The sequence below is a fragment of the Mixophyes fleayi genome, chromosome 1 (genome assembly GCF_038048845.1).
Source record: "Mixophyes fleayi isolate aMixFle1 chromosome 1, aMixFle1.hap1, whole genome shotgun sequence".
NCBI classification, from domain to species: Eukaryota; Metazoa; Chordata; class Amphibia; order Anura; family Limnodynastidae; genus Mixophyes; species Mixophyes fleayi.
In genome coordinates, this window is record NC_134402.1 from 249,300,822 (window position 1) to 249,319,633 (window position 18,812).

Consider the following 18,812-nt stretch of genomic DNA (forward strand, 5'->3'; position numbering starts at 1 on the left):
AGCCGACTCCAAATGTTCTCAGGAATCAAACGAATCAGGGAGGGTGGGCGGGCAGGCAACATCCAAATCTGCAAGGCTGAATAATACTCCGCCCATCTAACTTATAACCTCTGAAACCCCTCCCCTATGACACCGGATGGGCATACCACCAATAGTTAACTCTTGCCTCCAGAGAATAACTCAGTTAAGAATACAGCACAGCTTTTATTAGCCTTCGCTCCTATGCAGATCTCAGTTCTTATTCTCACCAGCTTGACAATCATAGGTTAACCTAATGTTTAAGTGTGAAATCATTGGCTCACCTTGAAGTGGTCTGAATATGATTGGATGCTTTCTCTCAATTTATCAACTTGACCAACAGTAACCCAAAATATACATCAATCATAGCCTGCTGGATAATACCAATTTGTATTTTTTCTTGTATTTTGTTTTACATCAAGTGGAGACTTTAAGTTCTTTGGTGTTATAAAAAAAATTTCCTTGCCAAGAAAGTAGTTAAGTGAAGGGAATAAAATTGTCATAAATTTTTAAGCTTAATCTTAAAGCACTGTTTAAATTTAGCATAAAAGCAGTTTGTAAGTGTTTCAAAACTCCATAATAGTTCTTGTTGCTCATTGACATTGTGTAGGGAGCAGTTTGTACTCTGCAGCTTTGACTTTACTGTGGAAAGGTTTTGTTATGGCCTCAGGCTCAAAACTGGGAGTTTCTAACATTAATTCAGCAGAGTCCTTTGAGAAGTGACTCACCATGTTTACTGGGACTTAAAAATAAAATATTTTGCTATAAAGATATTGTATTCCCGTTATTTTTTTTCTTACCAAATTAGTAAATTGTTAGGATTCAAAGTTTTCCTTTTGCACTACTTTTACAGTTGTTTTGATGAGTGACTGCAGATCGTAAGGAAATATACATTTTTATGTGTAAAGATGAACAAAATAGGCTGTCAGTGGTGAAGTATAAAGAAGCAGGGCATACAATAATACAACCAATGCACATACTAGAGTTTGCACTTGATAAAAGCTTATCAAGATACAGAAAACCCAAGGCCTCCCCCCAGTCTCAGATGTTGGATTCATCAACCATGAAAATGGGGTAGTTCAGTAATCCACAGTAAGGGTTAAATAAGATGCTGGGCTTCAAAAAAGCCAACAAAAAGTATTTCCCTGTCTTGGGTACAAGTGCATCAACTGTATATATTTAAGTTTCTGTTAACCTCCAGTACTTACACTGCTTCTTTAATTGCACAAGTGCTCCTATTAGTCCACCAAGCACATTACCAGGTGCATGCCCACTTTTTGATTGTTGGCTCTGTCCTGGAAGAATTTGTTGATGCCTTGTTCTGTAGGTTTGTGAATCCGATAGAAAATGCACCTGCATCTGTTTATCCAGTGACTGATTGAGGAATTTGGTGGGTGGGACAATTCTTTCAAATTATTGTGTAACTGAGCTATCCCCATTCATTTTAATTTTGCTTCCATTGAAATGAATGAGGAATCTCATCTTGCTGGGTTTCAGGCAATCTCTAGCCTGAAACAAATGAGATTATTTTTGGAGATTTCAGTGACTATTTAGTAAATTGTACATAACCAGATTCACCCTGTTCTATCATTTAAATTTGCAAATATCAATGATTTCTGTGATTGAGAGGTGTCTGGACAGCTTTTAGAGATTTAAAAAGTATTGATCTACTTGATGAATTGACTTAACTACATTTGATGAAATTGATGTAAATAACTAAGATAAACAGCAAGTTTCATTGAACTGTCTCCATTTGTTAGACTATTCCCCCTGAAATCTACTATGTACAAACTGCTTTATGTATTTAGTTGTATTTTTAGATTTTTACATTTCATTCAACTTCCTCTTTTTTTAAAGTACCATTGCATTTATTAAACTTGCATGACGAGGTCCACATTACAGCATGTGATGATAAAGCATCCTTACTGTATTTTTCATACATGTACAGCCTTGTGATAAATAAGACTTATGTCTGTTTTCCACTTATATTTATATTAAAGAAGCAGAAACATAGTAATTGTGAAGCACACAACTACATACAGCAGTTAAGACGCAACTGTGGAGGGATGGAGCAAAACTGGTGCACAGGAATAGGTGATGATGACCATAGCAAACAATTCGAGTCTGTGTTTTTAGTACAATTAAAAAAATGAAAGCAGACCTCCAATTGGTTGTTATGGACAACACCACCTTCCCCTATGTATCAGTATAACTGATTATATATTTTGTTACAGTAGAATACAGAACAAAGCATATGAATATCTTCATGGTGATCTAGATTCCAGGTGTTAACAATGGTGTACATCAGCAATATAGTCTCAAGCATAGGGGTTAGAATCAGTAGATTTCCAATGTAAATATGAATATCTTACTAGAATAAGACTTCCAAAATTACACATCAAATCAGTGTAAGATGATACTTGGTAACATGTGGGCAAACTGTCTACTCACCAGGCCTTTTAGGCTTTGCGCCCCCCCCCACCTTGCTTACTCTCGTGACCGTGTTCGGCAGGCCGCAAATAATATGCTTTTGGGCTGCGAATTTGACACCCCTGACGTAGTAGATATTTATAAAAAAAAAAAAAAGAAAGTAAATCGTAAATTACATTAACAACTTGGGTTGCCTCCTAGCCTCAGGTAGAAGTGAATCCGAAATTCACAATGGTATAAACCGCATTGATCAGGGAGACACTGAAGCAGCCTCTTTCTGCTCTTGGGCAAGGCAGTGTGACAGGCTCCTAAGTAAGTGGGTAGTTTTTGATGTTTTTGGATCCTGATAAAAGGTTCTTTTTTTATTTTTTGTTGTTTTACTGCACTACAGGAATCTGAATACATATGCAAGTCATTCTGACAGCAGTGTCACACACAGTTTACAAGCATATATGTGTGATTGCCATTTTTTGTGGACATTTTATTCTGCTATATAATGTATATCTTACTTATATCATAATTTATCTGGTTGGAAAGCAACATTTCACAAACCAGGAGATGATGGAATAAATGTAGAGGAAGGGTATGAATGTTCATATCATTTTTAGATATTTTTTTTTAGAATACATGGAATCTGAAAATAAATCACAGCATTAATGTTATTGACACATCTATGCATATTCACCTTAAAATAAAGTTTTCTATAAGTCTCATGTTTCTTTTGCCATTAGATCCATACATTACTGCCTACATGGTGCACAGAAATTTCCTGTGTTCATTACCTTAACAAATTAATGTTTTTATTGATTGCAGTTGTGAGCTATTGAGGTTTGTGTTTTCAATTGCAGTATTTGAAAGTCCACTAACCTCTTTTTTTTTTTCATTTAATAGTGCTTAATCAGTTGTAAAGGGAGAATCTTTGTTCCTTTTTTGTTGTCATGACAGCCCCCCTGTACATTATAGCACCACACCATACACAATTGGTCATTCCCTCCGAAAACTGAATTCCATTTATGGAAGACTCGGACAGGAAGAAAACAATCAATTACTAACATAGTGGAGTCCTGCTGTACTCCACCTAAATTTCAAATGCAAAACTTCAGGGAACACCATGCATAAATTGTTTTACTAAAAATGTATGTCATCTTGTCTCAATTAGATAAATGCAATGTTATATTAAAAACAAAAGTTATCCATTTGAGGTCTGACCAAAGATGACTTATTGTGTGACACGAGAACCTTGCTTTGTTTTACTCCTGAATATGATTATCCTCCCACCCAGAGCGCTTCTTTATTATTTTAGAAAAGATGTTGTGTTCTCTTCTATTACTTCTGACACTGGCAATTTCCATTCCCCCATGAGATTGAAAAACTTATTCACACTTACCTGTGAATCTGGTCTCACAAACTATTAATTATGGACAGCAAATTAGGAGACAGTCTCTCTTATTTAAATATCAAAGAATACTGTGAAAGCCAAGGGAAAGCACAGAAATATTTGCATGACTAGTATAATTTGTTTACATTGGCTTCTATTTGCAATATGATGCACTACACAGCACTAGTAATTAGGAAGCTGACTGTTCAATTAAATTACCTGTATGCTTGCTACGATGAATTAGACTATAAGGGATTTAATACAATATCTGTTTTGCAGCTCCACACTAACTCTGCACTATACACTAATAATTGTATTTGGTGACTGACAAAGCTATTTTACTATGTTATAAAATGGAGATTTATCAAATTTCAAAAGAGAAAGTAGTACGTTTATTTGTTCAGGTTGTAAAATATATCAAAACGATGATGCAGGCCTGTATGCAGTATTTTCTTTGTTATTTTATAGGGTCTTATTAATATTCCAAAATTCTAATGACTGAGAAGTGAGCATTAAAAACATGTGACGCCTTAATATCAACTATTATTCTAGACACCTGTTCATAGATTGCATTGTGTGCTACTGTATAAATCTATGTCTAAATTAGAACATGACACCAATGTAAAAGTAAAGGTAGAGGTAGAGGATAATATGGAGCAAAAACTTAAATGCATTTACAATGTTGCAGCTATCTGCTGTGGCCTCACACATGACAATAAACAGTGATTGTGCTGCCAGACTTTTGGCATTTCTTTTCAGGGAAAGCAGATAAAGGAAAGCCACATTTGTGAAACCTATCGACAAAACTATTGGCTACGGTTGTCGTTCAAGTAAATCATTGCGTTTCCTTTGTCTTTTTAAAGCAAGCTCTTATTGGGGTTATATGCTTCATCATTAACCTTCCCTCCATTCTCCAAGGGTAGTCCTTAGGTGAGAATTCTCACTAGTGAACCCACAGTGCTAAAATCACTACCAGGTCCTGATGGTAACTGTATACTTAGGGAGGAACTTGGAGAAATGCAGCCACATTCATTCACCTAGTGACCTCAAGTCCCTAGTTAGATTGTTCCTGTTGGCAGCAGGGAGTTCTCCAGTGAACAGTGGGAAGAAATGACAATATGAAAGTAGTGGTCATAGCCCTAAAACCATTTTTTACATCATTATCTCCACCTGGTAAATGTATTCACAAGTGAGAATAATGCAAAGCTGCTGTTTTGTAATTGGAGCATTGCCGACGTTCCGTCCTGTGTGGATGTGCCTGGTTACTATGGATGAGCTCTAGGTCCCCCAAGGAGAGAGGTAATTGTGTCCTTGCTTCAAGTGCTATTAGAAGTGTGTCATAGAGCAGCTGAGACATGGCAAGCTTACTCTCATGCAGAACCTAATGGGGTTAAATGGATTACAGATTTAGAACACTGATATCCTGTCACTTAGTTTTAACCCTTTTATTGTGCATTTTGGTAAATACTTACTGTGCTCTTGTCTTGGCCAAAGCTGCCAAGAGTATTCATTGGGTGACAAGTTAAAAGTAAACTCAACTTTATAGATGACATATATTTTTCTTTCAATTGTATGGAATAATTTAACAGTACGGATACTGTAATCTATCTGAAACCAAAGAATTGTCATCATGTACTCATTAAGAAAAGTACCTCTACATATACAGATTTGCTGTATGTACATTTAATATAACACACATAATAGGTAAAAATATTACTTTGTAGAATGGATGTATTAAAATACAAAAATATTAGAAATACGTACATCTTTTCCATCTGGGTCATTACGTGGTTTTTAGCAGGCACACTATATTTTACAACTTGTCTCCTCTAAATGGTAAGCATGTGTGAATCCTTCCCATGTCCCAGATCCTAGTTTACAAACCAGATGTTATTTCTAATACTCAGCATAATTTTGTGGATTCCTTCTGTTTCTCAGAACAGTTTTACCGTGTAATTGCTATTGGCACAGTGACTTTTCAATGAGATGCAAAGTTTCTGTGAACGTTCATAAGGAAAATATTCAAAGCTCATAAAAGTGGCAGCTAAATATTACGAACATGTCTGCATTGTAGTATTACTTTTGTGCAGGAGATTCGCCAGCAGATCTTTGCCATTGTTGATTGTTCAGAAAAATTTGCAAAATGGCCTGGTTATTGTTGTCGCATGGATACCTTCTCTCTTTTTTCCAGAGGAATAGTGTAACGGTCAGGGTTTCCATATACTTTGATGGGACTATTAAGTGCCACCAAAGTGCCCTCTCACAGGGATGCTTGGTTTTTGAAAATAGCCTTTTCTAGAAAAATTCAAGGTTTTCTTATAATCTAATAAATACCACACTGTAAAATATATTAAACTAATTTAAAAAATCTAGGTGCATTTGTGAAAGGGCTAAATAAATAAATTATATCAACTGTCTGCAAAGTAAGCATTGCTTGAAATGTCACAATTGAAATAAGTTTTAAAAGATAAGTTTTAGTGATGCAGTATAATATTGCTGTAGAATGTTTAATTGAAGTTTTCTTCTTGAAAATCTTTATTATTGGTTTTATTTTGTGTTTTATGAAATATATTCATATACAATTTAAGTATGTCATTTGTGTATATGTACATGCTGTTCTTTCATTGAGTCTTTACTTTGTCTCCCACAGAAATGTGTTTTCTGCAGGCAAAGAGTTAAGAATTCTCATGGAGTTTGTATCCAGTGTTCATATGGACTCTGTCCCACATCGTTCCATGTGACCTGTGCTCATGCTGCAGGGGTAGTGATGGAGCCGGACGACTGGCCCTTTGTAGTGTACATCACATGCTTCAGGCACATGATCAATCAGAACATGGTGAGAACTTATTTTCTGAGCACTTCTCATTATATTGATTTTAAATCTTCTAGAGCATGGCCACAGCATTGCTGAATGATGGGTTCTGTTCTTGTGTTTCTAAATCTGTCCCTTGTATTAGTTACCAAGTCATGTATGGAGGGCAAGCTTTAGGCAGTTCCTAGATCATGAGTTGTTTGAAATTCCCACTTTGAATACTTTAGCATGTTTAGCTGCTGATATTTTAATGGAATGATTTGCCCTGAAGTTAGCCTTCAACCAATGAATAGTTTGAAAGAAGATATTTGTAAAAAACAATAGCAACAATAATCACAAGGGAATAGTGTCAATTTTAGCTCTCATTTTTTTTATTAGACTGCCGTGCCATTTCTATAGTATTTTAATGTTTGCTGTTTTAGAATTGTACACATTTCTTATATTGTGGTAATGCTTTGATCAAGAACAATTGTCAGATTGTCACGCTTTATAAATGGCACTATTATTACATTATCTATACTATTCAGCTGACATTAAGATTTATTTATGAAAATACAAATGTTTTGCACCTAGTTTAGTGCAAATGCACCGCTTTTTACTGGGAAATGTGAGGATTTTCAGTCCAAGATGACATCTTTGGGCAAAGGTGTGCATGTTCTGACTCTAAACGGTGTGTCTTTCCATATGCAGATTAGTCTAGTTTTGTACTTCACAAACAAGCTAATAGAGGGGCAGAAGCTTATTTTACAGACTTTTCGTATACACAAAATGACTTGAATTCTTCATATGATCAGAGGTGCCAGAAACCCAATCTTGTCCCTATATTGTAATGGAACACACTGTGCACATTGCAGTTGCCCTTTTAGATGCACTTCGACCAGTGTGAAAGAAAAAAAAGTGCATTAAAAAACACAGTTGGGTATATTTATAAACTGGGTTTGAAAATGTGGAGATAATGCCTATAGCAACCAATCAAATTCTAGTTTTAATTTATTTAGTACATTCTACAAAATGACAGCTATAATCTGATTGGTTGCTATAGGCAACATCTCTACTTATTCAACCCTTCAGTTTAGTAAATATACCCCAATGTCTCTATGTCCCCTCACATTGTTCATTTGAGACATAACACAGGCTAAACGGAGAGGTATGTTGCACTGAAATGTAAAAGTTTAATTAAGTGGTTGATCCTACAGTGGGAGTAAGTTGTACTTTACACTTCCCCTCACTCGTGGATCTCACATATTATCTTCCATTTTTTTCTGAACATAGTATGGTTGCTTTGTTTCTGTTGCTATTTTTGCTTAAATAAGAATTCCTCACAAAATGTATAATTTAGTTTTGTGTGGATTTGACTATGTTTGGGTGGATTTGACTAAGTAGACACACCAAATGATTGACAATCTAGGTAGACTAGAGGAATGGTCAAGAATGTGGCAACTACATTGTAAGGCCAACAAATGCAAAATCATGCACTTGGGTCTAAAAAACCCAAAGGCTAAATATAGTAATAATGCCACTATAATGGAAACTACTGAGGAAAGGGATCTAGGAGTCACTATTTCAGGTGATTTAAAGACAGGTAACAGTGTTCTCTCCAGCACCTATTTCCCAGGAGCTCCACCTGGCTGTTTTTACTTACCGCCTGTCTCTTGGAGCCCAAAAGAGTCCTATTATAGTAGAATAAACCATTGATTTATCTATTAGAACAAGTACTACAGTACCACAGCCAGCAGTGTGTGTTAGACCACTGACCATTTGTCTGACTATTTCTGGCAGGTGTGGACACTAACCTCCTTTTCTGAGGAGAACACTGGGTAAGCAAAATAATAAAGCAATGAGGAAGGCAAGCCAGATGCTTGGTTGTATAGGAAGAGGAATCAATAGCAGAAAGAAATAATAATGCCACTGTATAGGTCATTGGTACGACCTCCTCTAGAATACTGTGTTCGGTTCTGGAGGCCATATCTCCAGAAGGATATAAATACACTAGAGAAAGTACAAAGAAGGGCAACTAAAATGGTACATGGCCTACAGCACAAAACTTACCCAGAAAAACTAAAATATCTTAATATATATCGTTTGGAGCAGAGAAGGGAAAGGGGGTGTCACGGGCACTAGGAGTCTTCACCCAGTATCACCCGCTGATGGTCTTATCAGAGCAGTTGAGTTGGTATATGATACTCTGATGGCAGGGTGATAATGGAACTGGAAACAGCAGATGGTTAGAGAATGCTCAGAAAGTCTATGACTAGCAGCACTGGTAAACAATAGGTAACTGAACACGAGGATCTGGATGGACAAGGGCACGTGAGGGTAGTCAGTGGTCTGCGCATGGCAAGTTGTACCACTGCTATAGTGAGAAGAATGTCCAGGAGTAATAAGGAGGTGGAAGTCAGCAGTCTGCATATAGCAAGTTGTACCGCTGTCTGTAGTGAAGGAATGGAATCCAGGTGAAGGTAACGGGGAAGTCAGTGGTTTGCGTGTAGCAAGTTGTACCACTGCTTATGTGAGAGGATATATGCAACTGGTGACACAGGTAAAACAGGAATCAGTGGTTTGCCTCTAGCAAGTTGTACCACTGAATATATATGTGAGGAAGGACAAAAGGAGATAAATGCAATGCAGAGTCTACACGGGTACACTGAACTTGATCCCACGTTGAACTGCACACAATAATAATAATGAATGAACAGCACTGCACAGATAAACAAAGTCACTAGAATAGTCCAGCAAAAGGAAACACAGTCAATAATAGCAATAGTCTCAGAGGATGGAAACTCCGGAGGAGAACAACTCAGTCCAGATGGATATGCAATACACCAGCACAGTCAATGAGAAGTATGCATACCGTGGTTCAGATGAGCAGGCTGTTAGAGATAGCTGCAGGAATACCTGAGCGGCAGGGAACAGACGAAATGAGAAGTCCTTGCAGAATGGAAGCGGCAGGTAGGTGCAGCGCACTGTAGGTAGGCCAGCAAGATCGACAAATACTCAGGAAGCAGTAGTATATCGAATTGAACAGCAGGAGACCACGGGAGAGTTGAAGCGATTTAGCAGAGCTGGAAGCCGAGGAGCGTAGACTCGATGCTAACAGGCAAGTTGACACAAATGGACACACTGTAGAAGCAGTAGGCAGCGGGTCAGCTGACGGCAGGTAGAATGCAGACTGGAGCGCTGAGACGAGCAGGACTCTGTAGACACGCTGAAGTAGCTAACAGGAATCAGCTGGAACAGTAGCGATGTAACACCGGAGAGTTTGAAGCAATCTGTAACTGTAGATATACGGAGGCAGCGGATAGGAATCAGCTGCTGAAGACACTAGGAACACGAGGAATAGAAGTGGTCTGGAAACCACAAACGGCAAACAGGAATCAGCATCAGCTGAACACACGAGCAGGCACTGGAACACCTTCAGAGACTCATGAGGAATGAGACTCCAAGATCAGGCAATGTGGTATTGACCACAGGTGCTTAATATAGGGAGTGTTGCCTGATCAGCCAATAAAGTTAAAGGAACAGAACTGAAGGTTAAAAGGGACTGCACATGCGCAGTACCTCATAATAATGGACGGACACGGTTCCTAGCTACCTTAGAAGTAGCACTCACAGTCCGGTGAGTGACAGGGGGGATATGATAGAAACTTTCAAATATATCAAGGGTTTGAACAAGGTAAAGGAGGAAAATATTCTTCAAAGGAAGAGAAGTACTAGAATACGATGACATGCACTGAAACTGGAGGGAAGTATGTTTAGAGGAAATTTGAGTAAAAACTACATCACAGAAAAGGGTAGGGGATAAGTGAAATAGCCTCCCATAAGAGGTGGTGGAGACTAATACAGTAGATCAGTTTAAACATTCTTGGAATAGACATAAGAATATGCTTATAAAGGATCAAATAGGGTTTGAGGTTACCATAGGTGAATGAAACAATGTGCAGACTAGATGGGCCAAGAGGTTCTTCTCTACCATTAAATTCTATGTTTCTATGTTACAAAGTTAGACTAGCATATAGTGTAGCAATCATGGGAGTCGACTGGTCCAGCAATGCTGTTATCTCTGTTTGAGTGACAGAGCTTTTCATACACCAAATAGTTTTGTTGATATCCTACTCCAGGTAAATTCTAGCTATATCTATTTTTATACTGTTGTGTGAATGATGGTGAGCTTTTGATACTTGTATGCCAGGAGAACCAAATGCGCATCAGCAATGAAAATAGTAATAATAAAAAAGATAAATATGTTCTCTATTAATTGTGCAGTGAATTAACAGTGAAAACCCTCTTCCTATTCATTCTTAGAAATTTTAGCATTTGTTTTAAAGGTGCACACTCATCTGCTGCCTCCAAGTTTCTCTGTTTAACCCCTTTCTTCAATTGCTATGATCCAACTCTACCACTCACTGTGATATAACCTTAATTGACCACGTATTTTCTTATTTTACGGACAGATTACAATTTGTCATTCCCTCCATCTGACCAAAATCTTCTCCACTTTAAATCATTTCCTCATTTTAACTGTTACTTTTCAGAAAGTTGCTAAATTACCAAATCTCAATTAACTGCGTTTTCTCTTGACCCTGTTCCATCTCAACTTTTTCACTCTACCCATATATTTCTCTTTTCATTTGTTTTTCCCCTCCTGTCTAGAACATGTTCAGTCACCCTGCATCCTAAAGAGATTGACACTTTATCCCACCTCTCTCAATAACCTTCTGATTACAACCCTTCTTTTCAAAAGTCCTAGAATAACTGTTATATACTCTTACCCATATTTTTTCTCAAAATAACATACTAGACTCTTTATAATCTGGTTTCTGCTCACAGGACTTCTGAGCTTTTCCCTTACTTAACTGACTAATGATTTCACTGTCAAGTACAAAGATAATTACTCCTTGTTAATACTTCTGGATTTTTGAGCAGTCTTCAAACAGTTTGAACCCCTGCCTCCTCAATACTCTCCAGTCTCCCTACTCTGCTCTTTCTTGGTTTTATTCCTACCCTTCCAAATGTACATTTACAGTCTCACACAATAGTGGAATTCAAAGTATTATCCTTATCTAATAAAGCCATCCATAATTCATTTTCATCCTACATATATCACTTGTTGCTCACTGTCACTTGTTCCCTTGCTCCTCAACCCTTAAGTGGTCGCTATAAGCTAACTTTTTCAAAGAAGCTTACCCAGACTCCTCTTAGTCCACTATCCTAATTTGCACTGACCACACTTTCATCCTACTTATCTCCACTCAGCCCCCACCTTGTGTCTATTGTTAAATTTTTGCTGTAAATGTTAAGCTTTCACAAACAGGGTACTCTTCACTCTTTTGTATCAGTTTTAGTTTATAATGTCTGAATACCTTTTGAAATGTACAGCTTTAATAAAATGTTGGGTCTTTACAAATACTGAATAATAACATTTCTAGTTATTTTCTTCCTGTTACATATTTTTGCTTTATTTTTTCTTATTACTGTTATGGTTTTGTTTTTTTCTTAGACTTATTTTTCAATGAAATAGCACTTCATATTCTTGACTCAGGTCTGTTGAACAATACTGCATAACTCCCATCTTCCAGATCAAAAGTGACATTTTTAAAGTTCTGTATGTACTTTTTTTTCTGACAGGAGTATTTTTTCTCAGGTCTTAGAATAAATTAAAACAGTGTTCCTGTCAGAATGTCATCTTGCACATATCTAGACTTATCATGATATATGAAATCATTATTTTTGCTACAGCTTGACTGAACCACTTCACTTGCACATAAAGTCTAGCAGAAGGCTTATCTTTTAAGGCTCCCTGCTTGAAAATGCCACCATGCCAAAACAGGTTACATGTGTTAATACTTTATTATACTCAGTATACCTACTATGGAACAACATTGTGACTGGCCCTTTACCCCAATGAACACTTTCTCTAAATATATTTCCATGGCATATAAGCACAATATTTATTGGTTTCTGCTTCTTGATTTAATCTTAAAACAACCATTCACTGCTATTTTTAAATGTCAACAAATGTATTTACATTTGTGACCTCTGACATATGGTAGAGGAGGTGGGGGTCCGTGTGGACTTACCTTGTCCCCCAGTGCAGACAGTTTATAAGAGCTTACATTTTAGAGTGCTTGTGCTACAGCAAATTATCTTTGATACTTATAAGTACAGGAATAACTAAGCCATCCATAAATATCCCCTTTAATTGATGCTTTCCTTCAAGCTTCATATTACTAAGATAATTGGAGGAAAGTAATGTCTAGCAACTCTAGTACGGTATGTTTATTAAAGATTTTGGTGAAACACCAGCAAGTATTATCATTTATGAGCCGCCACAAGGGATCTGCAGTGCCGTACAGTGGGAGTTAGAGCAAACACTAAAATTATGTAATGAACAAACAGCAATTAATTAAAAAGTAAGGAAAATAACATAGATTAGATAAAAAGCAGATTTTTTTGCAAGAAGCCAGGTGAAGGGGATACAGAGGTGGGAAGGGGACAAAGTAGGTAGCAAATCGGCATCAAGTAATCCAGTGCCTGGGAGTATGGGCAGGAAAAGCAGGGCTAGAGAAGCTGAGGGTTAGACTAAGAAACCCAGCTGAAACAGTAGCAGATCCAGAGGGGGAGGGTGGGTCAATCAGGGTGACACTATATGTGACAGTGTGTCAGGGTCATACCAAGTAGCACATTGATTGGTGAATGGCTGGAACTATTCACCAATCAGAGTTTAGTAAGTGGTGGGACTCTGCTAAATTGCCGCCCTGAAATAAAAGTTTAGATAGCGAAGTGATTGGAATTTGATAGTTTTACAATAAGAAAGGCACTGTATGGCATACTACCAGTGGTTGAAGAAGGTTGGTATAGGGTCACATATAATATAAAAGGTAGCAGAGAGTATTCCTGGAGTGAAATACTACTAGTGAAAGTTATATCTAGTAAAGGTGGCCACACTGTCAATGCAGTTTTCGTGGAATGTCAAATATATCATATTTTATTTATTATTAAAATCATAGTAACCCAATCTCAGATAACGCTGTAAATATATCATACATCAATTAGAATAAAATAAATATCGATTACTGACTTAAAATAAATTGTTTAAATCAATCTAGGTATCAAAGGACAGAGCCTTCATATATTCTTATTTTTGTAAGGAATCGAGTCATACAAGTTGAAATGATAAAAATACTGAGACTGCCTTAAAGAGTTGCACCTACTGTTGTAGACAAAGACATTCTCTTTAGTTGTTTATGTCTACTTTTACCTAATTAGCAGCTAACTTTCTCACCTATATTGTTCTATTTTCCAGAGAAGCAAAACAACAGGGAAGAAACTAAGCATTGGGCAGACCGTCATTGCAAAACACAGAAATACGAGATATTACAGTTGCAAGGTTATAGAGATAACCTCTCAGACCTTCTATGAAGTAGAGTTCGATGATGGATCTGTCAGTAAGGATACATTCCCTGAAGATATTGTTGTAAGTTGTTAAATTCTTTGGATAAAAAAACACTGCTATTGTTTAAAATATATACTTCAAATTATACTTCCATCATATATAACTCAATCCCCATATTGTTAGAGTTTATCTCTGTCCCAGATCCACTTTAAGTTTGGCAATCAGCTCAAGGTCTCATGGTTCACTTTTGATATAATATATTTCCTTTTATTCACTTTACTGTTGTCTAGAAGTTAAAGTATCACACAATTAAGAAACTAATAGCATTTGTCATACAGACTATATTACTGGTTTGAGACTGTGACTTGAAATCTGACAGAAGCAAACTTTATCATGTGTAAGAAACCCTCCAACCACTGACAGATGAGAGTACAGATGGGAATATTGCATTCCTGCAACAGTATGAATGCTATATTAAATCTTTTCTCTGTTTATGAATAACGATTACATAAAGTTCTAGGAATGCTATCTATGCTTTGCTGTATTAGTTACAGAAAAAAAACACCTGAAATGTTTTAATGAATGCTTTTACTGTGATTAGAATGTGCAGACATTCAAAGCAGATAAGAACAGATTTGAACATGAGAAGTTATTTTGTTGTGTATTGTAACTTTTTGGCGTAGTCCAATTGCCATCTACTGACTTGTGTCATAGCATTCTTTTTTTCAAAATTATTACTGACTTAAAAGTGAGGTGGAGTTATATGTTATAAAACTATTCTCTGTATAGCTAGAAATTTAGAAGAAATGAAGTGTTGGATGTATACTTTCTTGTTATCATATACCGGCCTGCTCCAGGATATGGATGGGGGGGTCCTGCTTTTCTGGGAGTCCAAGAGGACTCCCCGAAATTAGGGACCCTTCCGCATACGCAGTCAGTATACTTGGCACACTAGCCTGTCTGTTGTGTTTGAGTTACCAGTTGACTGGGAAGAATAAATCTATCCCCCTCCCAAACTGACTGGCTTTGTTAGGGGTACGCTTTAACCTTTGTTTGGTAGAGAGAAGGTCTTGAACACAGAAAGCAAGGGAAAAAAAAACCAGTAATATGATATTGAACTTAAGAATGCCAGAACTGTTCTACATAGTTCCATTAATGAGGAGTTATGAAATGCAATATTAATATTTTTATAAATCCCTTCATTGTTTTATTAACATTAGTGGCTCTTTAAATGCATTATTTTAATGCATTTATAACCAAATGACAGCAGCAGGTTTAACTCTTTACCAAAAACATTTAATATTTTTTTTGATAACTAGAGCTCTGATACTGTCTCTCTTCTAAACAAAATAATTTAAGAAATAGAGGTGAACTGACAATAAATTTATAGCAATAACTAGTAATGCAACAGTTACGTTGTGCTGGTCTTCTGTCAGGCTCACAGTGTATATAGACCATCCGCATCAGTACAACAGAAATCTGCCATTTACTTTGCTTTGAATATACAGACAAGAGGCCTTTGGCTCGAATATGCTAAGTGCAGAATATGGACATGTCACAGCCTCCCACAAGATCAGCACACTCAGATCTTTAAATAATCTCTGCTATAATCATCTAATTGTCTACAAGGCTGTTTCAGAAATGGGGGTAGAGGGATGTGCAGAAGAGGAAGAATGTTATCAAAAATGTGCTCAGACACTAGTTAACACACGTTCTAAAAGAAAATTGAGTTGGGTAAGATAAAATGGTATGGTTAACTGAGGCCTTTATCGCTTAAGTATTTTCAGTTTGTAATTGACATTGAAATTGTTAAAGTTTTTTTTTTGTACAATCTTTTTTATTGAAGAATAGATAAATAAACACAACAGAGACACATCATAATCATCATTTGATAGGTCAAATTAAACACAGGATCTCCATACAGTATAATATGTTGAAACATAGTTTGAAGGGAGGATGGGAAGGGGAATTAGATCCTCAGAATAGTGTAAAATATAAGGGAGTACTTAAGATATAGTAGAGGGATAGAAAAACCACTAGAGCGGATTTATATCACATGCCAGCGATCCAACCCAGAGGTGTCCAGAGACATGACAAAGTCCTGTTTTTAATTTGGACTCACTTTACACACATTGAACTGAACATCTAGGAATCCTTGAAATACAACCAGCTAGCCCAGGTGGAAACATAATCTGTATAACGGTCCATACTGGATAAGGAGAGATCATCCATTGCCATGTAGAAGTCAATTCTTGCTATCCACTCTGTAAAGGAAGGGGGGGGGGTGCAGGGGACCTCTAGGGTATAGGGATCACAGCTTTAGCTGCATTATTAAGATGTCTGATAACTGATTTTTCTTGTATTTGGATATTGGAATACTCATGAGGTTAAGCAACCAAAAACTCAGACCAGATGGATGTTGTTAAAGTTTTTTTGTGTTATTAAGTTACTCCTTAACTTATATTTGGTATGGTTGTTGTTGTTAACATCCTCTTATAGATCTATCTATAGTACTATTTAATAATATGAGCTTTAACTTAGCATTGTTTCACATTTGTACTTTTATTTGGGTCATCAGATTGGGCAAGAATTGCCCCCCATCACCACCATCCCACACTTATCCTGCTGCACAATCTCTAGGTTATGATTGTAGAAACTATTTTAGTTCACGCCTTAGTTTTAATCCTTCCCCTTTTACCAACTCCCTCAAAAAGATGTTCAACTACCTCTCTCCCAAGCAGACATATTGATTGTACTTATCATTCATTAATGGTTTGCTTTCTTTCCATAAACGCTAAGGGCTTAAACTCCCCTAACATGCGTAGATTAGCTCTTATTTTAATACTTTACAACATATTTCCCCCTCAGTTCAATAACAAGAAATACCCTCCCTGCTACACATCAGATGGCCCCTTTAATCACAATGGGGTGGCTATTCTAGTCAGTAATACCTGTCCCTGTAAGCTTGAAAAGAAAGTAGCACATAAAAATGACCACTATATAATCTTGGTGGGAAAATTGGGATCTCTATGTATTACGTTAGTTTCACTTTATACAAGACAAAAATATGTCTTGAAAATTCAGAAAGGTAGAGTGGGCGCCTTATATAATATGGGCAATTTTAATATTTCCCCTGACTCAAAAATCACCACAACACCCCTTACTACCAAACTCACTTCACACACCAAACGTACCTTATATTGTGGTTTCCACCAGATACTTAATCAATATGATTTGCATGACGAGTGAAACACTCAGGTACGAGGGTTTCACCTTTTTCTCCCTTGTCCACAATTCATATTTGCGTATTGACCTTCTTTTAGCAGATGAATTTTTTTTTTTGCAAAGCATTTCAAATATTCATATTCTTCCCATCATGTGGTCTGACTATGCTCCTCTTTGGAACTGGAAGCATTATCCTAAAACTTGTCTCCCTAGCCCCTGGAGGTTACCTACATACATTCTGTCCGATACAGAAGGGTTTCAAATGATGAAAGAGACTCTTACAAGTTATATGGAACTAATGTGCCAGAAAAAACATCTATATCCATTCACTGATGTGCACTGAAGGCAGTTTTAAGCTAAAGCCAGAATTAAAAGACAGAATTCGGAGGTACAAAAATCTTAAAAAGACCAGGGGGTAAATGTATCAACATGCGGGTTCTTCAACACCCGCGTGTTCAGCCTCTTCCGCGATTAAATTTCAAGCGGCGCTGCATTGTAAAGGGAAGTTAACCCTTTACAATGCAGCGCCGCTTGAAATTTAATCGCGGAAGAGGCTGAACACGCGGGTGTTGAAGAACCCGCATATTGATACATTTACCCCCAGGTAGGAAACTCAACATAATCTCAACATAAAAAGAACCCACTGAACCCCATGATCAAAACAAATTTGAAATAAGCTCATAAAAAACTACTTCACTACTCCAAATCCACAATGACAAAGCCTGACTCAACTAAAAAATTGTATATCTTGGGGAACAGAGCAGGCAAGCTCCTGGCGCATAAGCTTAGAGGTAAAATTGGTATCAGTTGTATCAATAATTTAAATAACAATCAGGGTAGGCATATTTCTAATCCATTAGATATATCAAATCAATTTTCCAAATATTATGAACAGCTTTATGACCTCCAGAATGATAGAGCTACCCCTCAACCCACATCAGACTCTATTAGCCATGTTTAAACTGCATTAGACCTCCCTAATTTGAGCCCAGCTGAAGTTGATACATTATGATCTCCTTGGACAGAGCATGAAATTATAAGAGCTATCAAAACACTGAATAAAGACAAATCTCACAGTCCTGACGGCTTTATTAATAATCTTTTAATGCTTTCCAGGCTGCACTAATCCCTTTGCTAAGCAACTTGTTTTATGACGCCACTAATATCTCCTTCTTCCTCAAAGAAACCAGGTAAAGACCCTTCTCACTGTCAGAATTAAATTCAGATATGAAAATGTTTGCTAGGCAGCAATCCCCTGATAACACTTGAAGCGCCCTTTAGATAAATAAAGGGCTCTTCGTCGACTTCATCAGGAATACTCTGAGGTATCTTACTATAAACTTAATACTTCCAAATATGAAATTTTGGCTTTTGGAACCTCACAAGGATCTCTAGACGCTCTAAAAGATAAGTATAACTTTAAATTGCAGTCTACATTTCTAAAAAATGATTCTCCTCCCCAAAATCTTACACCTTTTTAGTTCCTTTGCTTATTTAAACAGGTCCTCAATAAGGTTTATACTGTGTCACTTACCTTCTTTTGGAGAGGAAAACAC

The 18,812-nt window shown here is 36.9% G+C and overlaps 1 protein-coding gene across 1 annotated transcript in view; it reads left to right on the forward strand.

Moving 5' to 3' along the window:
- KDM4C (lysine demethylase 4C) overlaps window positions 1–18,812 on the forward strand; it is a 458,533-nt gene that overhangs the window by 414,953 nt on the left and 24,768 nt on the right. The window contains exons 18-19 of the mRNA XM_075209347.1: window positions 6,477–6,662; window positions 13,942–14,112. Coding sequence (XP_075065448.1) covers window positions 6,477–6,662; window positions 13,942–14,112 — 357 coding nt within the window. The remainder of the gene's footprint in view (window positions 1–6,476; window positions 6,663–13,941; window positions 14,113–18,812) is intronic.